The 19,453-nt window shown below is 44.7% G+C and overlaps 2 protein-coding genes across 2 annotated transcripts in view; both read left to right on the forward strand.

Annotated features, from left to right (window-relative positions):
• Positions 1 to 19,453, forward strand: part of LOC137527519 (cleavage stimulation factor subunit 2-like) — a 273,488-nt gene that overhangs the window by 179,299 nt on the left and 74,736 nt on the right. The window contains exons 10-11 of the mRNA XM_068248039.1: positions 9,637 to 9,809; positions 9,948 to 10,078. Of these exons, the coding sequence (XP_068104140.1) occupies positions 9,637 to 9,809; positions 9,948 to 10,078 (304 nt within the window). The remainder of the gene's footprint in view (positions 1 to 9,636; positions 9,810 to 9,947; positions 10,079 to 19,453) is intronic.
• LOC137527518 (uncharacterized) lies at positions 12,372 to 18,104 on the forward strand. Its single transcript, XM_068248038.1, has 2 exons — positions 12,372 to 12,858; positions 13,715 to 18,104. Exon 2 carries the CDS (start codon positions 14,760 to 14,762, stop codon positions 17,517 to 17,519), a length of 2,760 nt encoding a protein of 919 aa, XP_068104139.1. The 5' UTR covers positions 12,372 to 12,858; positions 13,715 to 14,759; the 3' UTR covers positions 17,520 to 18,104.

Here is a 19,453-nt window from a genome sequence, read left to right on the forward strand (position 1 = left end):
ACGGCTCCGCTGCTCCAACTGGCTGCAGGGTCCCCGGAAGAATAGCGGGGACATGGGGGATCCCGGCGGCCAGGGAAAGACCCCACACTGCCGGGGAGAGAGGCTGGAGTCCCGCTGCACAGCGCGATCGTGCGCGGGACTCCACAACTACAAGTAAAGCTCTGCAATGCCTACCCCGACCTGAGCTCGGGATCACCGCTAATAGCTTATTTTTTCTACCTCGAGCTCAGGTCGGGAAAACCGGCAAGGAGGTTAAAAGGATTCCACCCTTTGTGGCCTATTTCCCATGCCGTATCTTGCAACTCCTGTACCTTTTGTAAGTGATTAAAGACAATGGCCTCGATGCCTAAAGCATTACCGCATATGTTATCGCCCACGCAGTAAATTACCGCATGGTATGTTGTTAATAGTGCATTCATAAAATTGAACGCATGTTTTACGCATTTTTTACCGCATGCAATAATAGTGCGGTAATAAAACCGTTGTTTGTGTCAGTAAACTGAATGAAGTGTATTCATGAAAAAAGGGGGGAGTAAGGAAGCGATAAATAACTTGTTGTTATCGCCAACAAAGTTCCGGCGAGTTTGCTCTACACAGTAGCATTTTAGGTGACAAATGGAACCTTTTGAACTTAATGTTTTTAACCACATAAGGACCGCATGCTGTTTCTACTATCTGTGCTGGGTGGGCTCTTCAGCCCCCAGCACATATCAGATTTCAGGCAGGGCGACCAGAGTTCCCCCCCCCCCCCTTTTTTCCCCACTAGGGGGATGTCCTGCTGGGGGGATATGATCGCCGCCGCGCTGTGTGGCCTAGCGGGGGGGGATTGGGGGCTCCTCAAAGCCCCCCTCTGCAGCGCTGTTCCCCCTCCCTCTTCTTCCCTCCCTCTCCTTCCCATTATGGGCGGTACAGGACTGCGATCCGTCCTGTACCGCCTCTGATAGGCTCCAGCCTATCAGACGGCGGTGATCCCCGGCCAACCAGAGGCCGGGGATCGCTGATCTCCTTTACGGCGCTGCTGCAACAGCAGCGCTGTACGATGTACACACCAGGGATTTTTTTCCCCGCAAGTTTACATTTCGCCAGCGAGCCGCGATCGGAGGTTCGCAGGCTTTTCACGGAGCCCCCGCCGTGAAGTGACATGGAACGGCCACTCGTGTTTCCATGGAGATCCACAAACGACCAGGTTTTTAGAAATCGCAGTTAGATAATTCAAAGAATATATATATATATATATATATATATATATATATATATATATATATATATATATATATATATATATATATATATATATATATATATATATATATGCAGTGGCTGGATGGTGTAATGGTTAAGGGCTCTGCCTCTGACGCAGGAGACCTGGGTTCGAATCTCGGCTCTACCTGTTCAGTAAGCCAGCACCTATTCAGTAGGAGACCTTGGGCAAGTCTCCCTAACACTGCTACTGCCAATAGAGCGCGTCCTAGTGGCTGCAGCTCTGGCGCTTTGAGTCCGCCAGGAGAAAAGCGCAATATAAATGTTATTTGTCTTGTGTATATATATATATATATATATATATATATATATATATATATATATATATATATATATATATATATATATATATTTACCATTTATAATAAATAAGTGTTGTGTGTCTAAAACTGCCCACTTCTACCCAGCTGGCACCTTGTCATTAGGAAGTCAGCGGCAAACTACCGCACTCAGCAAATTATACCTGGCACCTTGTCATTAGGAAGTCAGCGGCAAACTACCGCACTCAGCAAATTATACTGACAGCTTTCCGCACCACACCGCACACTTACCGACTCGCAATCACCTCGCACTCAGATTTTTTTTTTTTTTATGAATTTACTGCAAAAACCCTCATTTACCGCTAACGGTAATTTTACTGCACTGACTTTTATGAATCAAGGCCAATGTCACCTGTGTCATCAATTCATGTGCAGCACTCTGGCCCAATCAGCATGCACATCCCGCCCTCGCTGGCCAGTAAGTCATCTAATGCCAATTTTTCCTGTAGTGCCAGCTTTCTTACCTGAGATATTTCACCTAAATTAGCAGTGATAGCAGCGATGGTTTCGTTGAACATGTGATCAATTATACCAGAGTAGTTATTTAATCTTATCACTACTTCAGCACCCCATCCTGTCTAGTGTGGAAAGAAGGCCCATGCATAATCTTTTAAGGTAAACATACCGTATATACTCGAGTATAAACCAACTTTTTTAGGTAAAAAAAAGTAGCCTAAAAGCGGGGGAGTCGGCATATACTCGGGTCACCATGTCAGATATGCAGCCATGACTGTGCCCCCGTCTCCCCTCCAGAACGGAACAGTGTGGAAATTACCGCTGTGTCCCAATCAGAGTGCTTCCCGCATAAGCAGCATGGTTTAGCAGGATTTTTAGTGATGGCTCTGTCCCCTTACCCAGCCAGAGTGGAGCGGCGTGTAAATATCAGCTGAATGCTGATATGATTGTTCCCTCGTAGTTTGCAGCGTTATAAGCAGCGAAGCGCTTGTTTCACTCACCAGAGTCACCACCAGTCCGTTCGTAGCTGCGGGGATTCCCCTCTTCAGCTTGTCCTTTGCAGGCGAATTCCTTTATGACGCGTAATGAGAAGCGCCACTAGAGGGCGTCATAGAGATGAACCTGCAAAAGACAAGGAAGAGGGGAATCCCCGCAGCTACTGACGGGACACGTGGTGACTCTGGTGAGTGAAACGAGCACGCTCTGCTGCTTATAACTCTGCAAACTGCGAGGGGAACAATCATATCAGCATTCAGCTTGATATTTACATGCCGCTCCACTCTGGCAGGGTAAGGGGGACAGAGCCATCACTAAAAATGCAGTGAAACCATGCTGTATATGCGGGTGGTTTGGTCTTCAATCATTTATGCCTACACTCGGGTGGGGACACAGTGGCAATTTCCATATTGATCTGCACTGGGCATTCAGGTGTAGGGAGGGACTGATGGTGAGTGAAACTGCAAGGGGGACAATCAGCATACAGCTGATATTTATTTCTAGGGCTGGGTTATCTATGTAAGGTACTTTTCAGCGTTCAGACTGCTGTTCAGTCACTACAGCCTATCCCAAAAGGCATTAGTAAGTTGTTTGTATAAGATGCTGGCCAGAACAGCAGCTTGCATTCAAGACGTTTCTGAGTTTGTTCTGTGCCCAAGCCTGATGTGAGTGTGCACACAGGCCTACTACCATGCCCTTTGTTGACTAGATGCATAGCTATGGAAATTTAGAAGTCCTCTTGGAAGCTGTAAGTGTATGACTCAACTGAGAAATATACAGTTATGTAGAGTTTGGAAAATAAAGAGGAACAGTAGTGAAAATTAATGTAAAAGCATAACATTGCTTAGTCAGTGATTGCCCATTGTAAATTCTTTCCTCTCCCTGATTCATACTCTGAAATTTATCACAGGTGGCAACATCTTTAGTCCTGTCAAGTGATCTCTGCGGAATATTTGCTTCTGAGAATTCCAAAGCAAGTGCAAAATATACCTGATCTCCAGAATTATTTGGGAGGAAACTTCCACATAGCTAATCAGCGTTGGCTAAACATCACTGGGATGGCGGTGCTACACACCAATTTACAGCAATATATAGATATAGGAAGTATTTCTGATGCTGAAACCAGGTAAACCACACTGCATATGCTGTGGGGCACTGTCAGTTGCAGGATTGGGTGCTTGTTGTGTAGTGTATGACAAGCAAGACAATTACTTTAGATAGAGTGACCAGATTTTTGTAGGCTCAACCTGGGACAGGGGGAATTGAGGGGGGGGGGGGGGCGACGTCGAAAAATAGGGGGTGCGGCCGCGGCGAAAAATTTGGTGTCTGCAGCGCACGTGAAAATGGGCGTGGTCATGACATTCTATGGGCGGAGCTAACGTAATGATGCAACAGCGAGGCATAAGAAAGCAGTGTTTACGCCGTGATGTGGTCAAACGTGGATTCACATCATAGGTGTGCAGAAACTGTGTGATGCTATTTAATAGTATGCCATAACCCCAAAGCAGCAAACACAGCCAACTATGACCATTAAAAAATAAATGCAGGAGCAGTTACCACAGACACCACAAAATAAACGCAATGGGCAACATTTCAGCACAAAATAAACACATTGCGGGCAACATTTCAGCACAAAATAATCGCATTGCGGGCAACATGTCAGCATAAAATAAACGCAATGGGGGCAAACATGTCAGTACAAAATAAACGCAATGGGGGCAAACATGTCAGTACAAAATGAACGCACAGCGGGCAAACCTGTCAGTACAAGATAAACCCACTGCGGTCAAATCATGTCAGTACAAGATAAACGCACTGCGGGCAAACATGTCAGTACAAGATAAACGCACTGCGGGCAAACATGTCAGTACAAGATAAACGCACTGCGGGCAAACATGTCAGTACAAGATAAACGCACTGCGGGCAAACATGTCAGTACAAGATAAACGCACTGCGGGCAAACATGTCAGTACAAGATAAACGCACTGCGGGCAAACATGTCAGTACAAGATAAACGCACTGCGGGCAAACATGTCAGTACAAGATAAACGCACTGCGGGCAAACATGTCAGTACAAGATAAACGCACTGCGGGCAAACATGTCAGTACAAGATAAACGCACTGCGGGCAAACATGTCAGTACAAGATAAACGCACTGCGGGCAAACATGTCAGTACAAGATAAACGTATTGCGGGCAAACATGTCAGTACAAAATACACGCAATGCGGCCAAACATGTCAGTACAAGATAAACGCACTGCGGGCAAACATGTCAGTACAAAATACACGCAATGCGGCCAAACATGTCAGTACAAGATAAATGCACTGCGGGCAAACATGTCAGTACGAAATGAACATAATGTGGGCAAACACTTCACCTGCAAGAAAAAGCATTTACTCACCTGGCAGAAGACGTCCCCTCACGCAGCCGGCCTCTGGTGCCTCAGGTGCAGCTCCCCCTGGCCTGGACGATCTTCAATCTCCCGCTCAGCCTCTCACAGGCAGAGCAGGGCTACGGCAAGATGGCGTCCGGAGGCGGAGCCCTGTACTGGAGACAACTACTCTCCAATACAGGGCTCCGCCTCCGGACGCCATCTTCCCGTAGCCCTGCTCTGCCTGTGCCTGCCGGAGGAGAACATTGCAGGCTGGAGCGGGGCTGCGGGGAATGAACAAGCACAGCGTCTAGTAGACGCTGCGGCTAGTTCTTTGTACGGTGGCCAGAGTCCCGAGGCTAAAAGCGGGACGTTTCCCGGGACCTCATGCAGCCTGGGACGCGTCCCGGGTAAAGCGGGACGTATGGTCACCGTACTTTAGACCTCTGCATTTCCTCCCCTTAGCTTATACTTGAGTCGGTCATTTTTACCAGCATATTTAGGTAAAAGTGTGGGGGTCGGCTTATACTCGAGTATATACGGTACTTCTTTTGTATGATAATATTTTTTTGCTTTTACTGCATTCTCATCTACTACTGCAATAGCTGGGGCCAGAGTAGCTATAGGACATTGACCATAGCTTCCTCTTGGTAACCAGGCGTAGGCCCAGCGTCCACAAACAAAGTAGTAGGGAGGTTGCAGTGTAATTTATTCTTTGTGAAAACATTCTTTTTGAAACCTTAGCATGTGCACCTGCTCCTATCATGGCAAATTCTAGCCTTAAAGAGACTCTGTAACATAAAAAAGATCCCCTGGGGGGTACTCACCTCGGGTGGGGGCAGCCTCGGGATCCTAATGAGGCTTCCCACGCCGTCCTCTGTCCCACGGGGGTCTCGCTGCAGCCCTCAGAACAGCTGGCGACAGACCCGACTGTCAAGTCAATATTTACCTTTGCAGGCTCCAGCGGGGGCGCTGTGGCTGCTTTCGGCTTGGAACTAGACGGAAATACCCGATCTCCGTCGGGTCCGCTCTACTGCGCACGTGCCGGAGACTTGCGCCTGCACAGTAGAGCAGACCCGACGACGATCGGGTATTTCCGCATACTTCGGAGCCGACAGCCACCAAAGCGCCTGCGCAGGAGCCGGGAAGGTAAATATTTACGTCGCCGCTGTACGGAGGGCTGCAGCGAGACCCCCGAGGGACAGAGGACGGCGTGGGAAGCCTCATTAGGATCCTGAGGCTTCCTCCACCCAAGGTGAGTACCCCCCAGGGGACAGTTTGATGTTACAGTTCCTCTTTAATAAGTTTCAACACTCTGGAATGTGGATAGCACCTGGGACTGCAATATTGCATAAAGTCTTAACACCTTTATCTGAAGGGAAATTCATATAGCCAGTTGGTCTTCCTAAAAGTATAAGGAGAACAATACCTGGTGACCAAGCTTCCTCTTTTATATCATCCTTTTTTTACATTCTTCCAGAGCATAGCTAAATTGTAAGGGACATTGTCACAATAAAATATGGGCAGCTTACCTAAAGATGTTTGTGGCCACTCATATGATCTGTTTATGTTTAAGCAGACAGTGGGTTTGGAGTTGGGCATTACTTGCAGAACTGGAGTTCTCCAAGCAACTCTGTCTCTATTGGCAGTGAGATTATTGCCAATAAGATTTAGGTGACTTAACACATCTTTTGTTATGGGAATAGCAATTATAGGTAAACCTTAGGAGTCTCTTGGCTTCATGCCACATACCTAACACTTTGTTTTATTTTCTGCCTGAGCCACTCTCTTCTGTAATGTCATATACATGTTTGGTTCCTCCCAGAATTTGTTTTACCCTAGTCATGAAAAGAGAAGGATAAAAATCAAAAAACGGTGAGATAGAGAAAGGTGGGTATGACCCGGTTGAGCACAAATCACAAGCAATTAATTACTGTAATAATCTATTCATCTTTATTAATCCAAATCCATAGAGCAATAAAACACATTAAATAAAAATGTGCCCACCCCGCCCCCAGACAGTCTCACCACCCTGACCCCCAAGCCCCTGCCACCGATCCTATAAAAATGATGTAAATGCTAGCCACAAGGTGTATTAACCATACAAATTTGTATCATTGAAAAAACACTGGACGTCCAGTTAACAAAAAAAAAAATGGATCCAAAGGATTGTATTAGTATATACTGCAAACGGCACTAAAAATGGTCAATAACATAACATACAGCCAGTCTTTTAGTGGATAGTAAGCAAACTGATGCAAGCAGGGGGATTTTCCAGCCGGGAAAGGTGCAATGTAATCACAGCAGATGAGTCAGTTCAGCCTCAGAACGTAATCTCCAGAGCTAGCAGACATGGGGCACACAGTCTAAAGCACATTAAAGCAGGCCAGTCAACACAAGCATTGAAGCACATGCAGGATTAAAGGCAGGTGATATATCTGTCACGAATCCAGCTGCGAGATCACACCACTCGCTTAAGTAATGACTTTATAGGCAGTCCACATACATAAACAAAAGTCATGCCCGTGGAGCTGCTTACGTGTCCACCTGGATATCCTGAAGTACAGTGTTGCAAAAGTTGTTAATTGTGGTGTATTCCAAGGTAGATGCCTGCAAAGGGTAAAGTGTCCAGCTTATTGTCCGGGCGGACAAGGCTTCTGTCCGTATGAAGGTTGACTCCTGTGTGGATGGAGTCCCGGACTGGCTGTGAGGAAGGCAGAGACTTCTATCTGTGCAGAGAGGGAGACGGCATGGAGGCCGGGACGCTGCACATGCGTCCTCGACCGGTTTCGCCGGACTTCCGGGTTCCACTGGAGGTGTGCAACAAATTCCGTGTTCCCCCCCCTGGGGATCTTAACTCCCCGCCGGCCCGACGTCATCACTGGGCCGGCCCCGCCCGCCCCCACAAGCGGCCAATGCCGGGCGGGCGGGTGGGTGGGGCAGGCAGACACGGCGGCCGGTCGCCTTAGCAACCCGCCGGCACGTCTCTTGGCTTCATGCCACATACCTAACACTTTGTTTTATTTTCTGCCTGAGCCACTCTCTTCTGTAATGTCATATACATGTTTGGTTCCTCCCAGAATTTGTTTTACCCTAGTTATGAAAAGAGAAGGATAAAAAGCATGCACGGAAATGCTCATAGGCTTGAATGAGTGTTTTTTATCTTTGAATGTGTCAGTGGTGCAACTAAATATTTTTAATGAAAAAATGTTTGATTTGGGTCCGCTTTAAAGGGGAATCTTGTCACAAATAAAATACACATAATGCGCAGTATTCCCTTACATAATGCACAGTGTGTCCTATAAAATACACATGGACAGCATTTCCCATAAAATACAAATAATGCATAGCCTTTCCCCAGAAAAAAAATTCACCAAAATACACATAATTGGCAGCATTTTCCCTATAAAAATGTGTAGCCCTGGTGCACCTGAAAAGAAAAAATAGACTACTCTCTTAGCCTCCCTTGTCACTCCCTGACCTTTATCACAGCTGCAAATCTCCTGCGCTATCAAAGCTTCTCCCCCCTCATCTGTAATGCCCTTCTAAAACCTATCCGCCACTCTCCAGATTTTTTGTTGTCCAAGCACACTCTTAAAACGCACCCTTTCAAACCAGTATGCAAACTAGCCTAGGCCATTCCGAGCGGAGTTGTGATAATTTGTCGTTTAGAATCTAGAAACCCCTCTTGTTCCTTTAGTATTCTTTTAGATTGTTAGCTCACAAGGGTAGGGGTTTCTTGTATTTAAAGTGGGATTGTCAGCCATAAAATCAAATTCAATTTACCCACTGCGGTTTATTATGGACTCCACAACCTTACCCTGCATTGCAAGCATTCCAATATAGCCTGGCTCTATTTTGTACATTTCCAGGGAGAAGGAAGCTTGTTCTCTCCCCTGCCACATTCCTTTTCTTCCCTGATTGGCAGAGGGCAGTTCTGTGGGACACAAGGATGAGAAAGGGAGTACCTGCTGAAATACGACCTATGCTGTGCTCACTTGTGTTTACAAAGCATGCTAGATATGACAGTGCAGTTTCTAGGAGAAAAAAAGAGTAAGGCCTGGTTCACACTGCAAGAGTTTGTTTAGGGCTAGTGATTCAAAAAGCTCTTGCTAATGCAATTCTATGAGTGATTTTTATAAAATCACATTGCTCAGGTGAGAACAGACTACATTACATTAGCTAGACCTTTTAAAATCACAAGCACTTAAAAAAAAAGCTCTTGCAGTGTGAACCAGTCCTAAGAGAGGAAATGAGATCAGGACTGGCTTCGGTCAGAGGCAGCAAAGATTGTAAATGCCTGAAACGCATTCTTCATTTACTATATAAAATTTACTGAAATAAAAACGTGGACAGTACAATACATGTTATGTAAAGAGAACTAGTATGTATCTACTTAAATATGTGTGTTTTTCCACCTGGAAACAGTATGGCTGCCCCTGTTGCTTAAAGTTGATGCATATTTTCGTAATCACAAAATCTTTCATACTGTATCACTATTATGTTGTCTACCATTTCTGTATTATGTATCAATATCTGTATTTTTATGTATACTATTTTATTTCTTACGCTGCCCAACACTATGGAAGATGGTGCTGTATAAATTTACAATAATTGTTTTTTACAACTATATTGAAGAAACTCAATTATTTGCCCCCAAATACCTAATTTTAATGTGCATCTAAAATCATCACAATTTATGATAAAAATGTGTTTCTGTGTTTGTTTTTCAGCCGGGGTTATTTGCCACCCTCTATACAAGGTGGCCCTTCAATTCACCATGATAGAGGCCCTGCACCTCTAGAAATTAGAGGATTGACTATGGTTGACCCACCTCGAGTTATGATGGGGGAAGCAAGAGGAGCCCCCATACTAGATCCGCGAGGGCCTCCACTGGATGCACGAGGTAAAATAATTGTATCTACAGTTTTGTGATGACTGGCAAAAGGTTCCAATTTATTTTACATGCTATGGGAACAAAGTGTTCAAATGCTAGAACTATAAAACCAAGTGCCTCAATTACCTTTTTTCTCTACCCCCAAAGGTGCTAGAGATCCTAGAGCGATAGAAACTCGAGCCATTGAAACAAGAGGCCCTGTTCCGGCTCCAGGACCAAAGGTGCCTTTAGTTGGAATGCAAGGACCTGGTTCAGTTGGTCCACAACCCCCAAGACAGGTTTGCAAAAAAAAAACATTTTTTTGCCTAATAGTTTGCTTGGGTTCCAGATTACATGTATAACTCTTTTGCAAGATGTGATTATTTTAGAAATCAAGATCTTATCTGAGATTTAAGTAGTTGTTTATATAACGGTAGTTTTACCAAATGGAGATAACCATAAATTCTTAGTGTTGAATAAAAAAAAAGATGAATACCGATATTTATCCAATATTAAATTTACTTATTCTCTTAAAGAGGAACTGTAACATAAAAATATCCCCTGGGGGGTACTCACCTCGGGTGGGGGAAGCCTCCGGATCCTAATGAGGCTTCCCACGCCGTCCTCCATCCGTCAGGGGTCTCGCTGCAGCCCTCCGTGGAGTCCGGGCAGCGGTGACGTCATTATTTACCTTCCTGGCTCCTGCGCAGGCGCTCTGACGGCTTTCCATTCCGAACTACACGGAAATACCCGATCGCCGTCGGGTCCGCTCTACTGCGCAGGCGCAAGTCTCCTGCGCCTGCGCAGTAGAGCGGACCCGAATGAGATCGGGTATTTCCGTGTAGTTCGGAATGGAAAGCCGCCACAGCGCCCCCGCTGGAGCCAGCAAAGGTAAATATTGAAATGACAGTCGGCACAGTCGCCGGCTGTTCGGAGGGCTGCGGAGAGACCCCCGTGGGACAGAGGACGGCGTGGGAAGCCTCATTAGGATCCGGAGGCTTCCCCCACCCGAGGTGAGTACCCCCCAGGGGATGTTTTTAATGTTACAGAGTCTCTTTAAGAGTTAAGTAGCTTACATAAATATTATTTATTATTATTTTTATTATTATTATTGTATTTATAAAGCGGCAACATATTACGCAGCGCTGGACAATAAATATATACACTGATACAAGGATGACAGACATAACAAGGCTATACAACATAGAGTAGAGTTATACATGAAAATTGTACAAAATACATGATCATGTGAAAAGGGCTGGTTAGGTAGGCCCAGTAATAGAAGTACAGGCTGTCATAGGACAGGAGCACATGATCCTGTAGATTACACTAGGGAACGAAGGACCCTGCCAGAGGCTTACATTCTAAAGGGTGGGGTGGAAACACGAGGTGGGGCTGTGAAATATTCAGTAGAGAGTTACTGTGTGGTAGGACAGTAGGAGAACAGAGGCGCCAGCAGGATAAAAGCAGATAAAAACTTTAAAATTTGCTGGGAGGAAGTGGTGGACTTACCTCCATAAAGCAGACACGAAAGTTGGCTGATGGTGTAATGGTTAAGGGCTCTGCCTCTGACACAGGAGACCAGGGTTCGAATCTCGGCTCTGCCTGTTCAGTAAGCCAGCACTAATTCAGTAGGAGACCTTTGGCAAGTCTCCCTTACACTGCTACTGCCAATAGAGCGCGCCCTAGTGGCTGCTGCTCTGCTCTGGCGCTTTGAGTCCGCAAGGAGAAAAGCGCAATATAAATGTTATTTGTCTTGTCTCTTGTCTTGTCTTGAAAGACTGTCTGAATAGTAGCAATCACATTTATTAAATAGTACCCCAAAAAAGTGCAACGCGTTTCGCAGGCCCAGCCCGCTTCATCAGGCAATAAACGTGGGGACAAAACTGTAGACAAGAGACAGTACATTATGCTATAGTAAATTCTGCAGTTACAAATTTGCATATCAATATATTGCATAACATAAAGCATACCATATGAAAAATTGCTTCGTGGAGATAGCATAAAAGAGTTAGGTGTGCAAGTAAACAATAGGGGGTAGAGGCTATGGTGCTCGCGATAGTAATGGGTTATGGGGTGTTTTTTACACAGATTTGCAATGAGTGGTATTGGTAATGGAAAAGGGTATATGTCAGCAAGAGTAATGGGTAATAGAGCATTGAGAAGAGAACAGGGGGCCAGAAATACAGGGTAAAGTGTGCAAATAAAATAATATAAAGAACTCACCAGAATTTCGGCATTAGCAGGTGTAGCACCTCAGTGAAGTGGTGAGGACACTCAACTCCTTATATATACACAGGTTCTTGCTAAAAGGGCCAATTTAGCAAGAACCTGTGTATATATAAGGAGTTGAGTCCTTCTGATTGGAGGGCAGAGCATGATAACAAAACAACTTAACTTGCAGTCTTCACCACTGGGAATAGGAGGCACGGATCTACGCAGCTCTGATCATGTGCGTAGCCTGGGAGTTCTAATTGATGGGGATTTAAACTTCAGAACTCAAATCTCTGCTGTGGTGAAATCATCCTATTTTTTCGTCCAACCCTCCAGGACAGTGACATTGAGATTTGGGCTCCGCCCCCCAGAAACAGGAAACACCCAGCGTGAGCTCTATAAATCTGTTCCCAGGTATCCACACCTCAGTTGTGTGTTTCCTTCCCTGGGAACATGAGCTCTGTAAAGGGAGCTAGCTGGTCAGCAGCCTGGGAGTGCTGAGGCTGGTAATAGTTCCCTGAGGGAGCCTGCTTCACTACCCTGGAGGGTTGGAATATTGTTGCAGCAGAAAGCTCCTTACCTGCTTAAACAGGTTTTTCCCCTCTAGCAGCCACCTGAGCGGCTGTGCGTGCTAGAGGGAGGACAACGCGGAGCAGCCCTGACGGAGGTCCTGGACGCAGCGGTGGGGGAATATCGGCTCTGCACGGAGGAAGGATGGCTTTGCCCCCAGTCTAGCGGTACTTCCGCCGACGAGTGACTTCACTTCCGCATTTTGCGCGGCTGCAAAACAGCGTTGTGTGCGTTCCTTGTGGCACTTAGCGTTTGGCCTTTGCCGAGGATGGACGCACGAAAACTTCAGGATCAGGTAAGCCGGCGGAGATCTTGTGGGGAGCCGCGTTTGATCACGGTCTGACTGGTCGCCGCACTGGTCTGAGGTTTGATTATGCTGCTCAGATGTATTTAGTCAGCATATGAATGACAGTGGCTAGATCAAGGATATTTGCTGAAGCTGTCTTTTTGTGGTGGCACATTGTTGTTTAAAACCAGTTAAACATGGATAACTGCACTGATCTTAAGTTTAATTAATAGATCAGAAAAAGCATGTTAGACTACTTGGTGATTTGATTACTTAAATGGAGCAAGATGTTTGTTACCAGTTTAAGTATTGTAAAAGTCCTGATAGTTCAGAAAAGCATTTGTTCACATGTGACTGATTGGTTTTTGTGCAGCTCAATGTGTTTTGCATAAGTAATTGTTGCTTAGCTACCTGAATGAATGTTAACTACATGGTGCATTCATTGTGGGGAGTGAGCTGGATACTGGGTCAGCTGCATATAATGTTGGATGTTTTCCTTCTAAGTTTGCAGGAGGGATTTATTGGTGCAGTATCACCAAATATATTAAGTTTAAAAAAAAAAAAAAAAAATTTTTTTCCTCTCTCTCTCCTGCAATACATTTTAGCAGCTGTATGCATCTACATTCTGTCTAGATGAGCTACACTTGAGTTGATATGCATCCTAAATTATCTGTCTGATTGCTGTACTTAAGCTTATTTTACAGATAATGATATTCCTTTTTTTGGTAAACAGCTCACTATATACACAGAGTATATATGAATAAACATCACATCTGTTCAGGAGAGGATTTATGTGATTAATTACAGGCTTTAATGAATTATAGTAATTAATCTCATGGTATTATTCTCTTCATATGTTTTTCAGGAGACTTCGGACTTATCCGATAGCTCTAACAGGTCCAGGAGTTGCCTTGTCTGTAAGGTTGTTTTGCCAACTAGCTGGACAAAAGCATCTTGCCAAGGATGTATTACAAAGTTAATTAATGAAGAGAATACTGCCTCCTGCAAAGAGTTTATGACTACCATGAGGCATGAAATGGTAGAGACATTTAGAGCATTCAGGGAAAATCTGCCTACAGGGTCAGCTCCTGTGGTACCTCCTGTGGCAGTTATTCCCAAGGAGAATCCTAAGCCAAGAAAAGCTCTTGTAAAAACTACAAGACGTTTAATTTCTTCAGATGAAGAAGAAGAAGAGGAAATACAGGATGTTCTTCCTGGAGGACAGGTTAACAGGGATTTATCACAGGATGATATGTCAGATCAAAGTGATACGGATGAGAAACTTATGTTTTCAAGATTCAGATTTCTGGTGGAAGAGACTGATGAATTAGTGCGGGCTATTCACACTACCTTGAATATTAATCAGACCACTCCCGCTCCTGTGTCCATACATGATAAATTATATTCTGGTATGGATCCCACACCACATTTAAATTTTCCTGTACATCCCTCAACAAAAAACCTAATTAATACGCAATGGAAATACCCAGAGAAAAAACTTTTTATTTCCAGAGGGTTTAGAAAGCGATTCCCCTTTTCAGAAGAAGATGCAAAACTATGGGAAGGTTGTCCCAAGTTAGACGCAGCGTTCAGTCTAATGAATAGGGAGAATGAACTTGCTTTTGAGGATTTGGGTTTCCTTAAAGACCCAGCAGACAAGAAAATTGATTTGTCACTTAAAAAAGCTTATACAGCAGCAGTAACTAACTTTAAGCCTGCTGCAGCCACCACCTGTGTCTCTAGGACCACTTTATTATGGATAGAGAGGGTGGAAGAATTAGTCAAAACTGATGCTCCTAAAAAGGACATTTTAGAAGCTCTGAGTGTTGTTAAGAAATCTAATAATTATGTTACTGATGCTTCAACAGAGTCACTAAGAGTTACAGCAAAGACAACAGCACTAGTTAATAATGCCCGCAGAAATCTGTGGCTCAAGACATGGGACGGTAGCCAATCGTCCAAGTCTAAGGCATGTAATCTACCCTTTACGGGGGATCTGTTATTTGGCCCTCAGCTCCAAGAAGTCTTGGAGAAGACGGCAAGCAGGAAATTATCATTTCCGAAGAAAAAGAAATTCAAGCCGAATAGGCCCTTTTTTCGCCGCAATAACCAGGCGAGAGATAAAGGGGTCCAAAAAAGAAGGACTTGGCCACTTAATAAGGAAGGGCCTAGGAGGACTCCGCTGCATAAGCCAGCGGAGCCCCAAAGCAAGCACCAGTGACGCCAGGCTGAAAGTAGGGGGCAGGTTATCTCGCTTTTATCCAGAGTGGAGAAAGATAACCTCGAATCAATTCATTTTAGACCTAATAAAAGACGGGTACAAGATAAGATTCATAAAAAAGCCCCCGGTGAGATTTGTAAAGACTTTAATGCCGAAAGACAGAGAAGCCAGGATGGCATTACAGGAATTACTAAGAGACATGATGGACAGAAATGTCATAAAAGAGGTACCACCTCAGGAAAGAAACCGAGGGTTCTATTCTCGAATTTTTCTGATCAAAAAGCCAACCGGAAAATTCAGAATGATTCTGAACTTAAAACCACTAAACCCCTTTATTGTATACGAAAAGTTCAGAATGGAAACTGTGTATACGATGAGGAACTTACTGAATGCAGACGTGTTTATGGTGAACATAGATCTGACAGACGCTTATTGGCACATCCCAATCAGAAGGGAGTCTCAAAAGTACCTAAGATTCAGTGTACAAGGAGACGGTGGAGTGCTGCATTATCAATTCTCGTGCCTTCCTTTCGGAATATCTTCAGCACCAAGAGTGTTTACGAAAGTAATGGCAGAGGTGGTAGGAAATCTTCATCTCCAGAACATTATAATAATCCCTTATCTGGACGACCTATTAGTTCTAGCAGACAATGCGGTACTGCTTCAAAGAGATCTGAAGAGGGTGTTAGGTCAGTTAGAAACCCTGGGTTGGTTAGTAAATTACCAAAAGTCACATCTGGATCCATCCCAGGTGATCAAATTTTTGGGGTTCATAATAAATTCACCCCTTCAAAGACTGTTCTTGCCAGAGGACAAGGTGACAAAAGTGCAGTCGACAATAGTCAGCCTTCTAGAGGCAGACGCCATCTCAGTACGGCAGTGCATGAGTATAGTGGGTCTTCTAACCTCAACAGCACCAGCAGTAGATTGGGCAATGGCTCACGTAAGAGTTCTCCAGAACTGGCTACTGGAAAACGAACAGAAATCAGGGCGATTTAGAAAGCGTGTTATCAATACCAACCTGGGTAAAGGAATCACTGCCTTGGTGGATGGATATAAAAAATCTTCAGTTAGGAAGACTATGGCGGTCTCCTCCAACAAAGATTATAACAACAGACGCAAGTTTGATGGGTTGGGGAGCCCATGTGGACGGACTATACCTGCAAGGGTCATGGACAGACCCAGTAAGGGGAGAGTCATCCAACTTCAGAGAAATGAAGGCAGTTCATATGGCCCTATTACAAGCATCAGAGTGTCTAAAGGGGCATCATCTTCAGGTTCGTTCAGACAACATAACAGTAGTAGCCTATCTGAACAAACAAGGAGGGACAAGGTCCAGAAAACTCCTAGAAGTGTCACTGAAGATCTTAGATTGGGCAGAGCTGAATCTGCTATCGTTAACAGCAGTCCATCTGAAAGGGACATTACATCGAATGGCCGACCTTCTAAGCAGACAAAGACTGTCAAATTCCGAGCTGAGGCTCAACCCGGAAGTATTCAGAATGATAACGGCCAGATGGGGGTGGCCCGAAATAGACCTTTTTGCCAATCAGACGAACTCTCAGTGCAGAAGGTTTTTCTCTCTAGATCCGAAGGGAGCATGTGCAATAGATGCGTTGGCCCAAGATTGGATCTTCAGCAAAGCATATGCCTTTCCACCAATCCCCTTGATTCCTCTTGTATTACAGAAGTTGAAACTGTCCAGAATGACTCTGATATTAATAGCACCAGATTGGCCAAAACGATCATGGTACCCGTTGTTACTAAAAATGCTGAAAAAAGATCCTTTACTCCTCCCTCTGGAGGAATTACTTTTAGATCAAGAGGAACACAGATGGGTACATGTTCCAAATCTGCATCTAAAAGCGTGGTTTCTGAAAGGGATGTTCTGAAGTCCAAGGGCCTGTCAGACAGAGTGATCAAGACGGTTCTGAATAGCAGAAAGAAAGTAACCAGATCGATCTATTCTAAGTATTGGAAGACTTTTTTAGACTGGAAAAAGAGAAATAAAGTTAAAGACAATAAATTACCGACAATTCTTGAGTTCCTGCAAGATGGAATTGAGAGGGGTTTGGCCTTAAGTACAATTAAGGTACAAGTAGCAGCAATTTCTGTTTTCGTTGATAAGAAATTAGCCTTAGATCCCCTGGTGATCAGATTTATGAAATCGGTAGAAAGATCAAGGCCAATAGTTAAGAAATCATGTCCTAGGTGGGACCTATCTTTAGTTCTCAATGTACTTATGGAAGAGCCATTCGAACCTCTAGAAGAAATTTCGTTAAGGAATCTTACAATTAAAACCATATTCTTAGTAGCGATTACCTCTGCAAAAAGAGTAAGCGAATTAGAGGCACTAAGCAGTGATGAACAATTCTGTTCTATATTTGAAGACCGAGTGATATTGAAGACGGTAACTGATTTTTTTACCAAAAGTATCATCAGTGTCTAATAGGGGGCAAGAGATAATATTGCCTACCTTCTGCAATAAAGCAGTTCATCCAAAAGAGAAGCAGTGGCACAAGCTGGATGTAAGGAGGTGCTTACTAATATACTTAAAAAGAGTGAAGCAACTCAGGAAAACAGACAGGTTATTTGTTAATTTCACTGGAAATAAAGTGGGAGAAAAAAATGACCAAAGCTTCGATAGCAAGATGGCTCAAGGTTTGTATTGAGGAAGCTTACAAATTGAGGCAGTTGGAGTCACCTAAAGAGATCACAGCACACTCTACTAGAGCTATGGCAACCTCCTGGGCCTATAGAGCTGGGGCATCGGCATCGGAGATCTGCCGGGCAGCAACATGGAGGAGTGTCAACACGTTCGTCAGACATTACCGTCTAGATCTGATGACAGCAGGAGAACAGTCCTTCGGGAGGAAAGTTCTACAGGCTGTGGTCCCGCCCTAAGGTGGGTGATTCCTTGTTTATCATCTCAATGTCACTGTCCTGGAGGGTTGGACGAAAAAACCAGGATTACGACCTGGTAATTCTATTTTTGACAACCCTCCAGGACAGTCCTTAGTTCCCACCCGTTAAGCATCATGTATTTTGATGTGGGCAAGAAGTATTAGGGTATCCAGTATGACTAGGTTCAGGTCTTGTGCACAACTGAGGTGTGGATACCTGGGAACAGATTTATAGAGCTCACGCTGGGTGTTTCCTGTTTCTGGGGGGCGGAGCCCAAATCTCAATGTCACTGTCCTGGAGGGTTGTCAAAAATAGAATTACCAGGTCGTAATCCTGGTTTTCACCTGAAGAACATTGCAAAAATCAAGCACCTCATACCCCCAGAAGATCTGCCAACCTTAGTCCACGCCTTCATCACATCCCGACTGGACTACTGCAATGCTCTCTACACTGGCCTTCCAAAAAAGGACTTGTACCGCCTACAGCTGATACAGAATACTGCTGCCAGACTGCTAACCAACCAACCCCGTCACTGCCACATAACGCCAGTCCTGCATTCCCTTCACTGGCTACCTATAGAATGGAGGGTCCTATTCAAGATCGGCCTACTGACATTTAAATCCCTGAATAATCTAGGCCCTGGATACATGAAAGATATGTTACAGCTGCGTAGCAATCCCCGCATTCTCAGATCCACAGGTTCTAATAATCTAGTCATACCCAGGTTCCACTTGGAAACTTTTGGTCCCAGAGCCTTCTGTCATGCTGCCCCTACGTTTTGGAACTCCTTACCTCAACAGATCAGGACAGCCCCATCCCTGGACGTGTTTAAATCCAGACTGAAAACCCATCTGTTCAGTCTGGCATTTGCAGAAATATAACTTTTGTTGTGTGAATACTTCATCCTACTAATTACTGAATCTGAGAGAGCCTAAGCGCTTTGAGTCCTATGGGAGAAAAGCGCTATAGAAATGGTATTGTATTGTATTGTATCTACCCCCTTTCGCATCTACAGAGAGCGACTTCTTATCCCTGAGTGAAGACAGGTCTAATCTCCTCACCTGCCTATACAGTGGTTGCCTTTGTGGTAACCCATGTTTGTGAGTATAATTTTCTCACGATAACCTTTATTTAATTTATGCTTAACATACTACACTATATTGGGCTCTCGGTTTCTCTACACTGTGTGGTAGGAGGTGGGTAGGCCATCATAAAGAGGTGGGTTTTGAGGGCTTGCTTGAATGTGTTGAAAGAGGGAGCAAGTCTGATGGGTGGTGGAAGGGCGTTCCAGAGGGTGAGGGCGGCTCTAGAGAAATCCTGCAGGCGGGCATTGGAGTGGGAGATGCGTGGGGTGGTGAGGCGAAGGTCATTGGAGGATCGGAGAGGGCGACCTGGTGTATACCTGTGAACAAGCTCCGAGATGTAGGTAGGGCAGGTTTTGTGCACAGATTTATATGCCAGGCATAGAATCTTGAAAGT

The sequence above is a fragment of the Hyperolius riggenbachi genome, chromosome 8 (assembly GCF_040937935.1).
Source record: "Hyperolius riggenbachi isolate aHypRig1 chromosome 8, aHypRig1.pri, whole genome shotgun sequence".
NCBI lineage: Eukaryota > Metazoa > Chordata > Amphibia > Anura > Hyperoliidae > Hyperolius > Hyperolius riggenbachi.